The sequence below is a fragment of the Carassius auratus genome, unplaced genomic scaffold (genome assembly GCF_003368295.1).
Source record: "Carassius auratus strain Wakin unplaced genomic scaffold, ASM336829v1 scaf_tig00214714_1_2670353, whole genome shotgun sequence".
Classification (NCBI taxonomy): Eukaryota; Metazoa; Chordata; class Actinopteri; order Cypriniformes; family Cyprinidae; genus Carassius; species Carassius auratus.
Genome location: NW_020527778.1, coordinates 1,978,318 through 1,998,375, shown reverse-complemented (window position 1 = coordinate 1,998,375; position 20,058 = coordinate 1,978,318). Strand labels below are relative to the sequence as shown.

Here is a 20,058-nt window from a genome sequence, read left to right as displayed (position 1 = left end):
TTCAATATAATAATAAAAAAACTACATCACAAGAATAAAAATGACATTTTAAAATATATTCAAAGATAAGATTTCACAATTTTACTGTATTTGAAGACTCTTGACTTGAACAATAGTGTAAAGTATGCAAGTATGTGTATATTAGTTTGACATGAAAACATAACATTTAAGATATAATTTTTTTAATATATTTTAAAATACATATTTTGTCATAAAAAAGTAATGAAAGGTAAAAATAAATGCAATTTAACATGTTTTGCACAGCCTGTCTAGACACTAGCTGTTTTAGTCCTGCATATAACCAACTACAGTATGCATATGGGAACTTATTTATGACTACAAGCAGAAATACGACTACAAAGTCTCACCGTCTCCAGATAACAAGCGCATCTCTGTCTTTTAATTATTTCAAATGCAGCCAGAGGAGGCAACTACACGCAGGAGAAAACGGCAATCGTCAACACCCCGGCAATAAAGGCAGGGACGAGAGGAATCAGTCCTGACCACTACGATATTATTCAGTGCGGAGGAAACTGCAACACTGCGGAGCAATAAAGCTGCTGGAATTATCGCAGCCCCTGCATCCGCGGGAGGAGGTCTCACATGGATATATAGAGCAGCGATGCCAGATTACTGTACGGCTGCTGGATGAATTCTTATGTAATATGTATTTCTAGGTGCTGTGAAACCACTCTACCTCGGCTAGAGGGACACAAAAGAGATGTGTGGGCAGATTTCTGCAGCTTACGCTGGATACATTAATGCCACATGACGACAGTGGGCGGAAGAGAGCGCTATCAGTGAACTAAAGAGTGCCACTGATATTCCAGCTGGTTTTCAGGATTGTTCATAAATGCACTAACCACTACAGACGTAAAAACACGCTCTTTGTTAGACGAGGAGATAAAAGCAGGATCCAGAGCAAAGACAGAACAATGCATGATGATGCATTCAGCATGTCTCACAACCAATCCTTTAAATGTGCTGATATGATAAAAGTGATATTGACCACTACTGTTGATTTATGATGATGCCAACTATTTTGTCTGATAAACAGCATGAAATTAATGTTTTAGCTGATTTGTAATTATTGCTTTAACCTTTGCTTTTTGACATAATAAAACAATCATTAGACTACAACAATAAAACATAACATGCTAGTAGTTATTATAATAGTCACAGTAATAAAAATAATAATAATGCATTATATAATAACATTGATACTAATAATTCATTAAAAAAATGTAGTCTGTCTAAATAAAAATAATAACAATATTAAATATCTAATTTATACCAAAAATAATGATGAATAATAATTATTATTACTATTGTTGTTGTTTCTCATTATGTTTATACAGTTTAAATGAAAATTCATTTATTTAAAAAACAACTATTATTATTATTATTATTATTATGGTTGTTGTTGTTGTTGTTATGTTCTTACAGTGTGTAAATGGAAATTGTTATTTTTATTTATTGAAAAAAATATTCAAACTGGACTTCTGGATAATTGGTTAAAAGTATTTTTAGATAATTCCACTGGCTTGGATAAATGTTTTATTTTATTAACCCCCACGGAGCCATGTGGAGCACTTTTTATGATGGATGGATGCACTTTTTTGGGCTTCAAAATCTCGACCACCATTCACTGCCATTATAACGCTTTCAAGAGGCAGGACATTTTTTTATATAACTGACTGTATTCGTCTGAAAGAAGAAAGTCATATACACCTAGGATGGGGTAATGAACTATCCCTTTAACTGCAAACCAGGTTAGCAAACTCACACCTGAGGATAAATACTTGAACTCTTAATACAGCGTTTAGAGACATTGTTATCACATCAGGCATCTCACCATCTTGAAAGACTCTCTCCACGTTAAGACCATAGGTGGAGCAGGTTTCATAATACGTGGAGCGTTTCAGGTCATTGGACAGCTTCCTAGCCCGGGCGTCATCTATCACTCTTGGGTTGGCAGCGCTGATGGCATCTAGAAATCATATAATGGGATAAGACACGGCATATTCATTTTTGGGTGTACTGTTTCTTTAAACTAGCTCTTCGGCACACATAATGACAGTAAAGCATCTACATGTTCATAATTGTTAATTATGCAATTCATCAAAGAGCAATTTGCATACAAGTACTGGGTGAATGTGTAAGAAAGAGTCTTTTTATCCTTCCAAGACAAATGTACCATCCCGTCACCGTTAGAAGATGACTAAGTGTGAGACTTCCATGGCGGATTTAATGAAAACAAGTGCACATCGTGTTTTACGTGTCCTGTGTTCTACAGTAGAAGAATAATGGAGTCGGTGATGGTGTTGTGACTCACCCTGCGTCCCCACGAGCACCATGGGAACCTCTGCTGTGTTCCTGTAGCTGGAGAGACGCAGGAAGTAGTTATAAACTGTCTGGAAGCTGATCTCATCCTCCAAGCTGAAGACGAACACCACCGCGTCCACCCAGGCAGCAAACTGAAACACGTCAACAAAACCTTCTCAATCCAACCATCTCGAAATAACTTCTTTTGACTGAGCCATCAGATTTTGCTTATTCTTTCCACATGAAAATATATTATAATGCATTGCAGTGATATTTTGAATCAGCATTTTTTTACTCTCCATTTTCATATTTATAGTCATTTTGTTTTGCGTTTTGTGTATTTAGTAATATGTTAAGAAAATTTGTGATCAGTAGGTTTTATATTTTGACAGAAATTAATAATTGTATTCAACAGGCTTGAATAAAAAAAAAAAAAAATCACATTTCTTATTATAATTTAGAATTATATATATATATATATAATTATATTATACACACACATATATAAAAGAAACATCTTTCATAAAAAACGTGTGTGTGTATTTTATTTATTTAATGTAATTATGCATGTATTTATATACATTTTTGTTATTTTATAACATCAAATTAAACCAAACTAAAGAAATTCTCCATTGGAAATTAGTAGAAATATAAAACATATACATTTTATTTTATTTTCATGTTTAAGTAGCAAATGATTTTGCTTTTTTTCAGTTTTAGTTATCTAAAAGCCTCTATCCATCCATCCATCCATCCATCCATCCGAACAGCTACAGAGTAATTTAAAGCAAACTTAGTTGTTTACTGAAGCCCATGTGTGAGTTATTCCTCTATTTGTTTTTGATTATCTGTAGGAGAATAATTCTAATCATGGATAAATTACACGACCAGTAACTGGAATTGTTTCGAAGCCCTGAGACGCACTCATTGACGTCTGCTTTAAATTTGAAGGGCCACATTACAAATTCTTGTGGTAATTTGCATTCTAATCAATTACACATTACCATAAAACCAGCTAAACGGAACACAGACTAACAGAGAATAATTATCGCCACTATTCCACCAGGAGCTACACTGGCAGAAGAGTTTCACTTCAAATCCTCGTTCCCCGCTCGGCACAGCTGAAAGCTGCCATGAGAACCATCAGACTATAATTACACTGAGCCGCAGCAAAATGTGGAAACAGGGCCATCCTGAAATGGGCCCCACGGGGTAAGTACAGCGGCTCATCTCGACGCGGTCTCACGTCCCGCTCTCTGCTGGGGGAATGAGGACTGGGTGACACATTTGTGGAATATTTTAGTAGCTATTAGGACCGTTCTCTGCTTTTCTCAACTTTTGAAAAATCTTAGTTTCTCTGATATCATCAATTATTGTAACGCGGTGTCAGCATGCAGCCCCTGGAGCTGCAAATTGAACAAGATAATTAATGTGTTTGGTGTAATGCTAGTACTTAACATGGCAATATGTAAAAAAAAAAAAATATCCACAAAAGCAACAGTTAGATGTCCTTACATGACCAGAAAATGTCCTTAAAAAAAAAAAGTGCTTTCTTCAGGGGAGAACAACAGGAGATATTTTCAAAAATGTTCACGATGCTCTTTTCCATACAGTGAAAGCAAACAACGACCATTAAGTATGTTAATTTCCATATTTTTTAAATTAGTTTACCTGTGCAGTCATTTAAACACACTACGTTAATCTATAAAAACACTAATAATTGAATAACACTGCTACAAGTTATTTTTAGCAAATCAAAAAATATTTTGTCATGCATATATTAATTTTGAACATACGAAATGATTTATTTTTAAACTTACTTAACAAATATTGCAATTCAATGCGGATTTGCATATTTATTGGTTATCTGCCATAATGTGAACTGTTATCAGTTCATTGTATTTTATAAATCTTAATGACAATATTTATGATGCTTTTCCATCCTTTTCTGGACCTCAATAACCATTGGTCCATATATATCTTGTTGTACAGTTTTCTATGGAACAGAGCAGCATAAACATTCTTCATAACATCTCCTTTTGTGTTCCACATAAGAAATAAAGTCATTCCATTTTGAAAACACACGAGAAATGAGGACAGAATAATAATAATTGTTTCTATAACTTAGATTTTAATCACATTTTTCAATAAAGCTTCATAATTAAAGGAACAACTAGACGTTTCTTGAAGCATGGTTTACAAAATTTAAAACTGCTTAAACTGTTTTCGTTATTTGAAATAAAGCTTAAAAAAATAACAATACAAAAATTAATCTTGTCTTGGCAACTAGCCAAAATAAGTAAGATGAAGCTGAAGTACTAAAATTACTAAAACTGAAATAAAAATGGCTAAATTGAAGCTAAATAAAAACAGTTAAATAAAAATTACAATAGCGCACAATAAAATTATTAAAATAAGTGAATAAAAATAAAAATAAATGTCGCTATCAAAATATGAAAAAATACTATAATAGCATATAAATAATGCTAAAATAATTTTTTGTATAAATGAAATACTCTAATAGTTTTTATTCCGATTTTGGCACAGTAAAAAATTTTTATATACATTTTTTTGTTTTCATTTTAATATTAATTACATTTTAAAGTAATGTTGTGTGTTTTTGTGAGTTTCAGTAATTTTTTAATGACTATACAGTTTTTATTTCAGGTTTAGTTTGAGTTATTTTAGTACATCAAGTTAAACTAAATTAAAATGAGAAATATTGTCTTGGCATTTAGCTGAAATAAAAAAGTATATATGAATAATATATATATATGAATAATATATATATATATATATATATATATATATATATATATATATATATATATATATATATATATATATATATTTATTTCAATAATGTTTATTTCAAGTAAAAATAGTTTTTATGCTTTTAATTTTAGTTTTGGTTAACTACAATAACTAAATAAGGCTTACCTGCAGTTCTGGTGGGCCGCCTTCATCCCTGATCAGCAAGAGATAACTCTGTCCATCCACCACAATCTCCTTTTTAAACCTCCCTCCTGCAAGAACAAAAAAATTACATTACTTATACTGTTTCTACAGCATGGTCCTCTCTGAAGCTCATTTACCAGCAGGCAGTGTGCCGCTGACGTCAATGCCATCAATATTAAGGGACTGAAGATACACCCCTGAGGTACTCCCTCCAGCTCCATCAATCTGAACGCACAAACATTTCTAAATTTCAGCTTACGCATACCTTGTGGCAATTGTGGAGTGTTGGACAAGGGACAGAGAAAGAGAAGAAAGAGCCAATGAGTTAGTGTGCGTGTAAATGAGTGTTTGGGATGAATGTATTGAACATGACTAATGATTAAACCCATCAGAGTGCCGCCCATCGCTCCTGCTTCATTATACAGCACATGGAAACATGCGAATCTCTGTTAACACACAGTTGAGAAACTGATAAAAAAGAAATATCAGCCAACAAATGAAATTAGTTATTTCGACACCAGCAGTGAGGTGAGTGTCTGAGACTTTGATTTTTCACCCTTCATTTATTCCCTTCTCAACAGATGTTATTTTGTCTTTTTTCTCATTCCTCAAAGCCGCTGGCACTTGAAGCTGATGGAACTCTGATGCCACTGAGATTCCCTCAAATTAAATTGCACTTTTTTATAGTGAGAAAGTTTGTGGAGCCGAATGAAACTTGCCTTATGGTAATCTTTAGGAGAACAAAAGAGGAAGGATGAGATCTTCACAGATTATGACAGGTTAAAAAGACAAGGAAATAGAAAATATGAATAGCCTGGAGAGAAAAGGGCTCAATTTGGTTGAACTTCACCTGAGAGTGTTAGGAATTGAAATAAAAAGCCATTGAAAGGCACAGAATGTTACAGCGGCTTGGTACAGAAGATATTTAACAATGTTAGCTAACAGAATTATAATATCATTAAAAAAATTAAATTACACAAAATAGAAATATAAAAAAATTAACAATATTTAAATGAATAAATTATTTGTCAAAGAAATAAACCATTTTAAACAAAAATATGAGCATATAATAAATTACATGTTATATTGAAACAATCACAAATGACTAGAATTAGCTTAATTTCTATTTAAATAAATTAATTCAAAATTATTAATTCTTAGCTAATTAATTAAAAATATATATAATAAATGATTAATTAAATAATAAAAAAACTATTAATATGTTACATGAAAATTAAATACATAATTGTAATAATTTAAAAACAAGTTTTTTAATGTAAGAATAGTGATGAAAAATAGATTAATAAATAATATTAGCGTGTGTTTATATATGTATGAAGATGTATGTATGAATGAATATATATATATATATATATATATATATATATATATATATATATATATATATATATATATATATATATATATATATATTCCTAAATATATATTTATTTCAAATCTAAATAATTATTAATAACTATATTTTAATAATTAAACCATTATTAAAGCAATAAACCACAAAACAAATTGAATTGCTGTGATTATGTGAACAATGTTCATGAGGGAACTATATTATGCAAAATGTAATGAACCTTACTTGACTTTCAATTTCCAGTGTGATGAATAAACATGAAGTGATTCGACTGACTATTTTACAACATGTTTTGATCCATTATTTGATCTGACTGTCAAAAATTGAGGACAAAAGGTATTACACAAAATCGAAATTAAAAATGCAGAGCAATTAGAGCTGGACACCCTTGACATGCAACGTGATGAGAAAACGTGACAATGAAGCATAATGCATACTATTTCACTCTAAAGCAGTCAGCATTCAGTTCAGTTCATTAAGCACATGACCTTCTTTTACTTTAACGATTTTCTCCTGGGAAATGCATGATGGTGCTTGGTCACTCCTGAGCACCTTTTATTGGGAAACAATAATGATTGAATGCTTGTTGCACAGTGTATGACTGGAAGCCACATAACAAATCCTTCCTTCAAGTTCAGTGACCTCTGAGTAAACTGGCATTAAGAGGTTCACCGAGGGCTCTGAAGTACAGCCTGACGGAGTGCTGAGGGATGTTAATAATAGCAAAGCGAAACATAACATGACCCTGTAGAGATTTCAGCCAGCGACCTCATATCAAATGAGAGATGTTGTCTATAAAGCCATTACGCCAAGCACACTACACTTCTAATTACTCCACCTGCGTCCCGAGTTATTTTTACTCCATCAATGCTTCCCTTGAGACTAAAAGCAAAATAAAACGTGTAAAGATTCAGCACAGTTTTTGCTCTAACGTGACAAAGTGAACATAATGTTCATATTGGCCAATATGAATAGACCTGTAAGCACAATAAATATGCAAAATAGCTTTGTGTGATATTAACTTAAACAACAGTAAAAAAAAAACAAAGTTGGATCAGAACATTTGTGCATCTCAGAGAAACATTGTGACGTTTCATTCTCAAATGAATCTGTTTTCGAATGAATCATTTGAGCCAATGATTCAATAGTCCATTCATAAAGACTACTCATGAAGTCACTGGCTTTGTTTTTTAAATGAATCAACCATTTGAATAAATCATTTGAATGAATGATTCAATGATTCACTAATTAAGACAGGCACTCGGCAACACCTACTGGTGGTTTAAGTGTCATATTTATTCATTTATGACGGGCCTAAACCAGTCAAGGTACCAGAAAAAAAAATAAAACACATTAAGCAAAATAATGTTTAATTATCATTATCGGAAAAAAACATTCAACATCATTTTTTGTTAATATTGCACACTCTGAATGCAAAAATAAATTATTTAAAAAAATGCAAGGGATGCTTGTATGCAAAACAGACTGCAACTGTCTGAAAATCACTTTTACTTCTCCCCAAAGTCCACAATTTGAGAAATCAAACTCTATCAACTCTAAAATATGTGCAATAATTCTTGAATCAAGAAGCACCAGTGAAAAACAGTTGTTAATTGAAAAGAGCTGAGTATAACTGCGTTTCCCTAGCGCATTCACTGAAGCTTTTAAAGTAGGAGATAATTGCACTGGAGCCAGAAAGGCCATGTCTGAACATGTCAAGAGAGGACAGAACAAAAATCCCTCCAGCAAAGATTCCTGCTCATTCAGACTTTTGACAGAAAGAGGTGCAAAATAGATGCTTTTCATCTCTCAGCTTTTGCTGCAAAGGCTAAAAAGAAAATGACAAAAAGAAATCGAGCCTGACTGTCACCAGCAGAGGTGTGCGAGGCTTTTTTTTTTCCAACTTTGAAATTCAGTCCTGGTTTGGATCTTCAGGAATCTGTCGTTATGATCCTAATCTCTAATTTAGATTTCAGAGGGGCATAAACATTTCATCTCTCCGCCGTCACTCAAAAGTAAACGCTGAGGATTGATGACACGCTAGTCTAGGCTGCCTGACCCTCTGTTGCCATGGCAACACCGGAGCAATCGAAGAGGCGGTGCATCGGCATGGAAACTCAGAGCATCGTCTGTGCAGGAGCCAATGACAGAGAACAAATTAAGATGAAGAGAAATTACAGTCAATTTCAGTCAAGCTTTGCTTAATAAACCCGGGAACATCTACCATTTAAATGTCTTAAAGGTTTTAAAATAATAAAAATAGCTTTAATGTTCCTGTGGCTCAAGTGGTAGAGCACTATGTTTGCAGCGCAAGGTTGTGGGTTCGATTCCCAGGGAACACATAAGGTAAAAAATGTATAGCCTGAATGCACGATAAGAGCGTTTGCTAAATGCATTAATTTATTTATTTTAATTGAAAAGAAATGAATACTTTTATTTGCAAGGATGCATTAATTTCTATCAAAAGTAACAGGAAACGTATTTCAAAATATATATATTTTAAATATTATGCAAAATATTAATCAAAAACATCCCGAAAAAAAGAAAATAAAAATTCAAGCAACACAACTGTTTTTTCACTGATAATAACAATAATAAAAAATGTTTCTTGAGCAGCAAATCAAAATGATTTCTGAAGGATCATGTGACACTGAAGACTGGAGAGTTATGATGCTGAAAATTCAGCTTTGCATCACAGGAATAAATTACATTTTAAAAATAGAACAGTTGCAATTGTGAATATTGTAATACTATTGAAAAAATTTACTTTTTACTGTATTTTTGTTCCAATAAATGCTGCATTGCTGAGCACAAGTGACTTCTTTTAAAAATATTAACACATTTTAGCAACCCCAAGCTTTCAAACGGTGGTGTATCTTTTGTAAAACCATAGTTTTATCACCAGATACCACATCATTGTATTTTTTTAAAGACATGTTAGAGCACAAGCTTTATTAGAAAACATGATTGCCATTCATTTTTAATAATATATAAATAGTCAATAAAAATATCACATGGAAGAGCTTCTGTTCTGCCTTGGTGTGCTTCATAACAACATCAATGTACGGTTCCTGAATATCTATGATATTTTAGTTTAGCTTCTGAGGATCTCAAAGCGAATCCCTGATTTTCATTTTTCTCACTTCATTAGAAATGCATATTATTCCACACCGGTGCCACAGTCCGGTCAGAGAGAGTCAGCGAATCTGACTGAATGAGACTGAACTGTAAAAACAAGTCCTAACAGGCTCCTGAGCGTCTGCTTCCTTCAAGAGAAACTCAGTGTGCATACAGGCATCCAACCAAACCCACTGGGCCAGGATACTCAACATTTTACTTCATTTTATGGAATGTGCCTCTTCTTCACCACGCTCAATTTTCAACCCAAGTTTAAAAATAAAAAGCTTTTTTTACATTTACAGCAAACATCTCATTTACAATAGCATGGATGCTAAAAACTTTGGCTAAAGAACTCAATTCATTCTGCAATACAAAAATTTACATTATAAGAGCTAAAATAAAATCTAAATCATCCCTTTAGAAGTGGAACTACTCGTTATGCATTAATTCTTGCAAACTGTCTTCACATAAAATGAACACAAATTTGAGTTATCCTTTCAACACTTAAATGTACTGTCTTGATATGATGATTAAACTGGACATAAGTTACTCAGAAAAGGTTGTAAGTGATGTTATCATACTAGACACATGTTAAGACATTTTATGTTTGCTCTACGGTGATACTTTCAAAACAAGTTTTTTTACAACCGATTCGAAGATAATCTTGCCTCAGAGACTTATTGTGTATTACAACACAAAGTGAGGAACGCCTCACTAAATTATGTACAGAATACTTCTTTAAATAAACATGCTACGATTTAAAGGTCTGTGACATTTTTAAGTGTGTTTGAATTCAGTCCTTTATATGCTCACCAAAGGCTTATTTGATCCAAAATATAGTGAAGACAGCAATATTGTGAAATATTACAATTTCAAAGAACTGATTGTTTTATTAAATATATTCTCAAATGTAATTTATTCCTGTGATCATTCCTTCAGTGTCACACGACCCTTCAGAAATCATTCTTATATGCTGATTTGCTGCTTAAGAAACATTTCTTATTATGATCGATGTTGTTTTGCTGCTTCATATTTTTGGGAAACCCATTTTTTCAGGATTCTTTATATCAACAGGAAGTTCAAAAGTACAGCATTTATTTGAAACGGGAATTTTCTGAAACCTTATAAATATCTTTACTGTCACTTCTGATCAGTTTAATCCTTGCAGAATAAAAGCAGTATTTTATTTCAATAAATTAAAATAAAAAACTCACTGACCCAAAACTTTTAAACAGTAGACTATTAATGCAATTAAAAACTAAGGTCTAAAATGTTACTTTTAACCTCAGTGTCAACCTAAAACCATTGCAGGGCGCCATTGTTCATATAGAAATAAATAAAGCACACAAAAGACCATGTGAGAGTCTGCTCCGTGACAAACATGCTGCTCACTCACTCACCCTCGGGCGACTCCTCCTGGACATATGTTCCTGTCAGATACCTGTGAACTAATGCTGACTTCCCACTGGACAGGTTTCCCACGATGCCCTGCATGCAGAAACAGACATGTGTCAGGCCGGAACCGAGCAGACAGTGACAGTGTTTGGGTGCATAAAGCAAACAGAAGAGAAAACAAATGACTGGAAGACAATCAATGGGATTCATTTCAGGATATTAAAGAACTAATAAAACTTAAAGGTGCTCTAGCTGTTTTTGTGAACATTTGCCTCCAAGACAATAATCACTTTCATCCACTATTCACTACCAACAGATGGAGAACATCCGTTGTGCATCCAGGATTTCCTTCTGTCAAGCTTTCAGGAGTTTCCTCACACCTGACGCAACTGTTCTGTCTGTCAGTCCACGGGACGCCGGCTGTTCCCCAGACAGCTTTAGAAACATGATGAGCACAGATTCACCCGTCTTTCCTCAAACACTGGAGGAACGACTAGATGAGCGCCGATAAAGACAGATGAAGTTTCTTTTCTCTCTTTGAAGTAACAGTCACTTTCTCCTGCACTGTGAATGTTAGTTTATTTGTTATTATTATGTGTTATTATTATGCTTTCAGCTAACAAGACAAACGGCTCTGATGAACACATTTTCAATATTAAAATTCCTTTTCACAGAATTCCAAAAATGTCCCCAAAATTAATCATAGTAAATGTGAAATTAAAGTCATTCTAACCAACATTCAAAACTAACATTTAAATCATAAGGTATTATTAATAATAGCTAAAAGTCTCAATAGCAAAAAAATCTCTTATGCAACATATTTGTAAAGCATTTTATAATGATTGATGAATTAAAAATGGCTGTAATAATTTATTATATGTAATAAATAATATAATATAGAATAAAAAATAATATTATACGATTTAATTATTTTTATTATTATTATTATTATTATAATAATAGCAGATAAAAATATTTTAATATGCTAACAGAATGTTTACCCTAATATATTCTGATATACACAAGACCAATTAAATTAAATTAAATAAAAAAGTTAACATCCATTAAAAAAATGGCAACTTTGATATTTGATATTGATATTTGATAACAATATAATTCCAATAATTCAATCAATTTAATACACATATGTATACAATTAATAAACAATTATTACAAATATAATAATAATAAAAATGTAAAAAAAATATATAATTATTGAATAATTATATACTACTCATTATTATTGTAATAGCAAATAATAAGATTTTTTTATATTTAAATTACTTACAATTTTTACATTGATGGAAAAAAAAGTGAATAAAAAATCTAAATACAATATAAATACTATATATACACACACAAATATATACACAACCACACACACACACACACACATATATGAAATGGCAATAATTGAATCAAAATATAAATGCATTAAATAAATGCTAAAATCAGCCATTGACAATGTACATCGTGCATCACTAGGACCAGCTTGAGCTTCATAAGGGCACCGAATATTGCTTTCGTCATGGAAATGGAAAAACTCTGGCCTTTCTTTTCCCAAAACACCAAACATCCTCCTCCGTCATCATTTTAACAGCGTTCGGGTTCATCGGAGGGTGGTGTGTACTGTTAACAAGGTTCAAACAGTAACCATCTTCCTCAATAATAAAAGCCCAGACGAGCAGTTGGTTACTCAAGCGGCCGCCACAAAGAGGACGACAGACAATACTGGATGTGAAGGCTTCATGAGCATAGTTTCATCGCGTTGCCTCATAATAAGATGTGTTTTTTAAATTGGATAATTATGATTCTGGAGCTGGATTATTCTTCCATGAAGCTGATACTGATACTACTAAAACTATGATCTGCATAATTGTATGCATATTCTTGTACTACTAAATGATCCTTTTACAGTGTAAAAAAATGAATATAGCATAAATGGAGTTATTCTAGTCACATTTTGACAGTGATATTCTGTATGAAGCATCAGTGAACTTTGGTGGTTATTCTGAGGAAACGTCAGCAGAATAACTGAAAGAGTGACACGAGCAGACGTATCGTTACAGAGAGAGACTGACATCTCACTGCTTGCTGAACATATTCAGGCATAAAGTTAAGAGATAAAATGACAAGACAAAAGATGGGAAGATCACTCACCACTTTGAGCTCTGGTACTGATCGACTTAATGTCCATTCCTGACTGTTAACGAATGAATCTGAAACGAAACAGACAGAAAACTTAGTACGTGATGATGTCATTCACTGACACTACATGTTATTGCTTATACACATATGTGACCCTGGAGCACGAAACCAGTCTGACGTCTCCGGGGTATATTTGTAGCAATAGCCCCAAAAAAAAAACCATTGTATGCATCAAAATTATCCATTTTTCTTTTATGCCAAAAATCATTAGAATTCTTAGTAAAGATCATGTTCCATCAAGATATTTGGTACATTTCCATTGATATTTAAACTTTATTTTTGATTAGTAATATGCATTGCTAAGAAATTTCATTTGGACAATTTAAAGGTGATTTTCTCAATATTTTGATTTTTTTTTTGCTCTCTCAGATTCCAGACTTTCAAATAGTTGCATCTCAGCCAAATATTGTCAGATCCTAATAAAACATCCATTAATTCAGATGATGTCTAAATCACAATTTCAAAAGATTGACACTTAAGACTGGTTTTGTGATCCAGGGTCACGTATAACAATCTATACGGCCATCAACAAGGAATATAATTACAGAAATAATTAACAATAATCAAAAAATCATGAAAAAACAGATTCATGTAAAAAAAAAAAACATTTTTTCTTAAGAAAAATAAAATATTTTATATTTTAGTCCTCAAAGTTTTTATCACATTTTCTTGGTTAAGTAAACATTACTGTTACCAGAAAAAGAAATGGAAAAAATAATCTAATATTGTTTCATTAACAATGTAACTAATATTCTATTTTTAAAGCCAAGTATGAAACTCATCATATTAGTGTTTTTAATTCTTCTTTAAAAACAAATAAAAAAAGCAATTTGTAAAAATAAAACAATTTATTTTAAATGCTGCTATTAAACAAATATTAATTATTGAAATAAGCCTATTTATTTCTCAACCTTATATATATTTATATATATATATATATATATATATATATATATATATATATATATATATATATATATATATATATATATATATATATATATATATATTTCTTTTATAAGTTTCTTTTATAAGTGTCCCTCCTTATCTTCATAACAGACAGCCTTCAAAAACAGCACCAACTGTAAATGAAAATGATGTCTTCCCCTCATGCATAAGATCACAGGCTTAATTGTTACTAATAACCATGTTCGTCATGTTGGCTACATGGACTCACATGACAGTGAAAACACAAACCTCTCTGGCCCAGCTAAATCCTGCCCATGTCCATGCCACACACACTATCTGTCGTGCAGCGATTACTTCATCACAGCGGCACGTGGGCAGCCTTGTTTAAAGCACCATACACGTCTGTGGCACTGCATTGTTTGGTTAATTTTTCACTCCGCTGCTCTTGTCCAATCTAATCAGAATGACTATTCAAAGCGTCAGGGAAGAGAAGCTAAAACCCCTCTGTGGATTGAAGGAGATGAAAAACTAAACTGCAAGCAAATATTTCCATGCATAGCAAACTAGAGACTCATTCAGTTCTCGTGTGATGGTGAGAACATGGTGTGCTAAGTGTAAAGCACAGCAAGTCAAGAGGTGTTTTCTCCGTCCTTCATTTAAACTTGATGTCTCACCCTCTCTTCGCACTCAACAAAAAACTGCTGAAGTGACTCAGATGAGATTCTACCTGCTACGCTCAGCAACATGCCCTGATGAAACCAGGCGTTTTCAACCTCCATACTCACCCTCTCACACGGATCCATGGAAAAGTGGACGTTCGCCAACAGGCAAACACATCTGACAACCACACCTCGCAATCCCACCATATTGCCATTCTTTTCCCAAAGATGTTTCAAGTCAAAACAAATCAAAGTAATTCGACTTCAGATGTCGGCTAACAACTGGCTACACATGATCTAAACTCGACTCCGGTATCAAGTAAACACTGTGGTATTTTGGAGCGCCAGATGTAAATGTCACTGAAATGAAACCCTATTGCGGTAAAAAGCGCTGTTGCACTTCAGTTTGATGGGTTTTCTTGTGTAGGGTGATCTGCAAACAAAGCGCTTTTCGGGTCACATGGGAGCTGATGCAAACTTTATTGTTATCAAACTGAAGAAAATATGACTCAGAGTTTTAAGAGAGGGCAAGGCCGTCGCAGATCGCATGGGAGAGCGTTTAGAAATAGTGCTGAGTGCAAGTTCAGCTGGAGACTTTTAGAGATGCATGGAAATCAATAGGCATTTTAAAGCCTCCTTTGAAAAATGCAGAGCATTTTGGTTAAATTAATGGTTAGGATGCATGTCTCAAGGTGTTTATGTTCTTTTGCACTCTTAAACCAGAAAGGAAATCCTCTGTGCCTGTACAACAAGCTTTCAAGTTTTCTTTGATGTTTTTTTCTAGCTTTGCACCCTTTGATGTGCCCTCACACCATTTCATACCCTACCATTGAAACTCACCAAGGCCGGCAAGTCATCCGAATTCCATCTGAGCAGACCTGTAAGCAGAGCCTGGCACTTTGTACGCAGGTGAGGGAAGAAGGTAAAGCCTTCCGGGCTTAAAGTACAAAGAACTCACAGTTACAGAAAACAGTCAATATCCAGGAACGACCTGCTTGTCAAACTACCAGGGCATGTAGCGACAGGTACGTGCAATCCGCAGACATCAGCTTTGGTCCAAAATGCTCTCAAATTCAGCAAACACACCTACATTCAGGCTGTCAGTCAACTTTCGTCATCCGGGGAGCTTGGAGAGGATAGTTTCCTTAGTAACTAGTGAAAATAAACTCAAGCAGATGCCAAGGGTGTAAACCTCCCTTTATTTAAAATTTCCATTTGACGAATGACTAATTGTACTGCCTAAAACAAGCCCTGTAAGTCATTTGTGGGAGTTTGTTGTGCTAAAGCGAGCTTTCCGAGATATGCTTGAGTAGGTAATGTAAGTAGATTGTTACGATCAGCGCCAGTGATTGGGTGATGGACGATTTCTAGTTGGATCACTTTAAAGTGGCAGTGTCACTGCTTCCGCCCAAATACTGTTTATTAAAATAAAACATAACATGAAATATAGCACAGAAAAAATAATAATTAAGAAAAATCATTCATTTTAACATTCTGGTCAAACTTGTGCTGAAATGTGTTCTTCCACAACATAATAATTGCTCAAAACATCTCAAGGTGTGCTGCCAATAACATCATCTTGTACCCTGAAACATGTCCTCCTCACTCAAACATAAGGACAGCTCCATTTCAATAGCAGATGTGCTAGCGTCTCTCCGCTGACATTTCAGTCATCTTGTGTTTGCAGACGTTTCATTCAAATTACATATTGCAACCCGGCATCTTCAACAGCTAAAGATTTCGCAATGCGTTTGCAAGTGAGACTTCACTACTTAAAGACAAAACATCATAAAAACAAATTTGCATTAATCTTATGCAATGTGGTACACATACTTATTACAAATATTTACATCTAAAAAAAGGACCCAGGCAAAACTAATAAATTTTCTATCATCAAAATTAATGATTACAAGGCATTTGAGGTGATTTAAGGTTGAGCGCTATGTATACATCTTGTCTCACTCTACGTAACTTAATCCCTTTTTAAAATCACAGCGTAAAGCTCTGAAACTGCACTATTTGTCTTCACTACCTCTGAGACGACGCAGAAGCTGCAGGCAAAAGATTGAACAGACAAGGAACAAAAACATGTTTAAAATATCATGAGGTTGTTGTCTGCATGCCAGGTTATGATTTAATCTTTAGAGATGTGGAAGCGAAAACAAATCCCAACTCCAATCCCATGGGAACAGGATTGTTGCGTACAGTACGGTCCAAAAGGAAAAGAATTCCAAATTAGAAGCTTCTGACAGTAAAACAGAGTCATTCAATTATTCCCTCTCTTTATCTGTCTACCATCCATCCTTGACTCACTCCTGGAGTCTATTTGATTACCTTGAAAGCGTTAATGATTAAACAAGATTTGATGGATGCTTTTTTGATTCCTAATTCAATTGCAGTGCAGACTTACGCTAGAAGAAAACTCCTCTTGGAGCCAATTAACAGCTCAAGCACACACACACTCCAACAGAGCCAAAGCACTCAGAGTGAATAATGCATTTAACCTCTTATTATGCCTGTCGGTGCTGCCCAAGCCAGACCTTCAATATCATTTTAATATTTAATCAATTTGCCCTGCTCTCCAAGGCTACATCCTGGCACTCTTCAGACAAAAAGCAGCACCTTTTCCTCCGTCAGACTGGGATGTGGAATGAATTTATGCATTTTACACAACTTACCTTGACCTTTGCAGAAACCAATGCCAGCTAGAGTCTCTATAGCAACAGAATCTGGCTTTTTATTTCTTGCAGGGGGGTGGCTGCCAACTGCTTGGCTTTCAGTGCACAGCTCAGATTTGTTGCCGGACAATGGGTCTTTCCTCTTAAAACGACTAGTAATTAGCTGCCAAAAACTAGTCTCAGGTTGCAAATGTTTGGTGGGCTTTGTTAGTTTGGCAGGATTGAGAGGGACCTCCAAGATGGCCACTCTGCCCCGAGTTTGGTACTGAATGTACTGTGTGGCCCCTCGATCCTCATCTTTCTCATGAGCTGGCGCTAACATCTTGCCACTAAGATAGGAAAATGGGCGAGTGGTTTGCATAGATTGTTCTCCGATACTTGAAGTGCGTCTCCATTCAGTCCGATTCTCTTGCTCGGGATGATTACGATTCCGCCTCATCCTTAGACTCAAGCTCCTTCGGAGGGATCCGAATGTTGTCTTCGGTTCTTCTGTCTTCTTGGGTTCCTTTAGCCTTGTTGAAGTTTGTTTCGCCACCACTTCCTTAGCAGTTGCCTGTCGACCAAACCATCTCCATCGGAAGCCCGGACGAGGCAAACTACCAGTGAAAGTGGAAGCATCGTTTGCGAGCTTATCCCGGCATCCAATACGCTCTTTGTTAAGCTCCAGAACAGTCATGCTAACAGGCCGCGGTTTGTTCTTGCTTTTTAAAGTCCGACTTATTGGCGGTTCTTCTAGTGGAAGAGGAAACAAGCTGACAGAAGGTGGCATGTCTGGTTTTAGACCGTCTATCGCACGCAGCTCGGCACGTCTTGTCCTACACCGCTGGACCACATCTGGGCAACCTTGGTTATTTAGGATCGTGGTAGGCAGGAGATTGCTGTTTGAGTGGGTAACTGTCAACAAACAATCATTGAGAGGTTTTGTAGAGCTGTCTTGGTGGTTGATCGCGGTGTTTTGGTGTGTCCTGTTATCGTCTGGGAAGACGTACATGCTCACGGCTCTTCTGCTGCCCAGGAGGCGAAGCCCATGTGCAGGCCTTCGCAAGACCGCCACATGAGGTTCTGTTGCATTTTCCAGAAAAACAGCATTACAATTTAGTTCCTTAATGGGAATGTGGCAAACATCAGCACCGAGTTCTCTGGTCCATGATTTATCTTCCCTAGCCAAGTCAAAGTCTTCCGCAGACGTTTGTTTCAAACAGCTGTCCTGGAGTAAAGGAGGTAACTGGTCTGTCCTCATTCCTAGTACCTCCCCTTTCCTCCACCCCCCATTCCCCGTGCTGCTCAGGTAAAGCCACCTGTTGGGCTTTCCAACTGCACTCCTCCTCTGCCCCGGGCTTTCTCGACGTTCCTCCCTCTGATCCGCCTCTTGTCTTTCGTCACCCTCCTCCTCCTCCTCTCCCACGATGTTTTTTACAACTACTAGCTCAGCCTCTCCTCTTCTCTCAGCCCCTCCTGAAGGCGTCATAGTCTGTACCTCCTTCTGGAGTCCCATTCTGGAAAACTTTTTTCACCAACAGATTTTCACCAACTTTGTCTTGGTGAAGCAATGTGATTCTACCTTTAAAATTCACATTTAATATCATGGACACACTTCCACAAGCTTGGTCTCTGCAACTTCAGCACTCTCTCTCTCTCTAACACAGTCGCTCTCGTAATCTTTCACCTCCAGGCCACATTCCAAAAGCAAGCAAAATCCCTCACCTTTGACTTGTGAGAGATGGAGACCGAGTTGAGGAGAAAAAAAAACTTCAAACAAGCCCCAGCATGACCTCACTTTTACCTTGCAGGGGATTATGGGGGGAATTATGCACTCATTGGCATGATGAATGCACCCACAGATTAAGTCGTCTTTGGTCTTCTCCTACTGTCAAAAACAGGTCGGTGCAACCCTGCAGTCAGCAGTGTAGGAAAATTCCTTAATGTTCCGGTTCTTGGCATGAGAGAGAGGGGTCTGTTTGAACTTCAAGCTGTTCCCATATGTCCCAAGTATAGCAGCAAAACAAGGAGCAGAATCTTTTGTCTCCTTAAAGCGAAGCCATTGCCGAGGCACCTGTAGAGAAATCCTTGTGGGAGTTACTGCTGTGACTGAAGATTAAAACGGAGGGTGCCTGATGCTTGAAGCGGCGAGTATCTTCTGCACGGTTACCAACATTTGCACCATCCTAAAAAAGCATCCAAATTAAAGGGCATTTTGTAGAGCTTCCCTTTCCCAGAGCCTGCCTCGGTCATTCTCTCTTTGGCTCCCTTGTTCCTACCCTCCCATCCAAAACTGCCCTCCCTCGCAACTGCATTTCCTCATCCAAATGAACATGACAGAAATTGGCAAACAAAACTGGGAAGCTCATTTCATGAAGGCAGGATGAAATGCCAAACAATTCCCCAGTTTTCTCATGCAAGTTTTGCATATGCTAAAAGAACTGCATGTAAAATG

The 20,058-nt window shown here is 35.4% G+C and overlaps 1 protein-coding gene across 4 annotated transcripts in view; it reads right to left on the bottom strand.

The window, feature by feature from the left end:
* Nucleotides 1–20,058, bottom strand: part of agap3 (ArfGAP with GTPase domain, ankyrin repeat and PH domain 3) — a 142,483-nt gene that overhangs the window by 60,830 nt on the left and 61,595 nt on the right. For 3 of the 4 annotated variants that reach the window (XM_026258327.1, XM_026258325.1, XM_026258326.1), the window contains exons 2-6: nt 13,331–13,389; nt 11,176–11,263; nt 5,266–5,351; nt 2,336–2,477; nt 1,856–1,990 (exon numbers count right to left, since the gene is read on the bottom strand). In XM_026258327.1, coding sequence (XP_026114112.1) covers nt 1,856–1,990; nt 2,336–2,477; nt 5,266–5,351; nt 11,176–11,263; nt 13,331–13,389 — 510 coding nt within the window. Of the gene's footprint in view, nt 1–1,855; nt 1,991–2,335; nt 2,478–5,265; nt 5,352–11,175; nt 11,264–13,330; nt 13,390–17,624; nt 19,863–20,058 lie in introns of those variants that run through there. The other variant, XM_026258324.1, reaches the window with a different exon arrangement.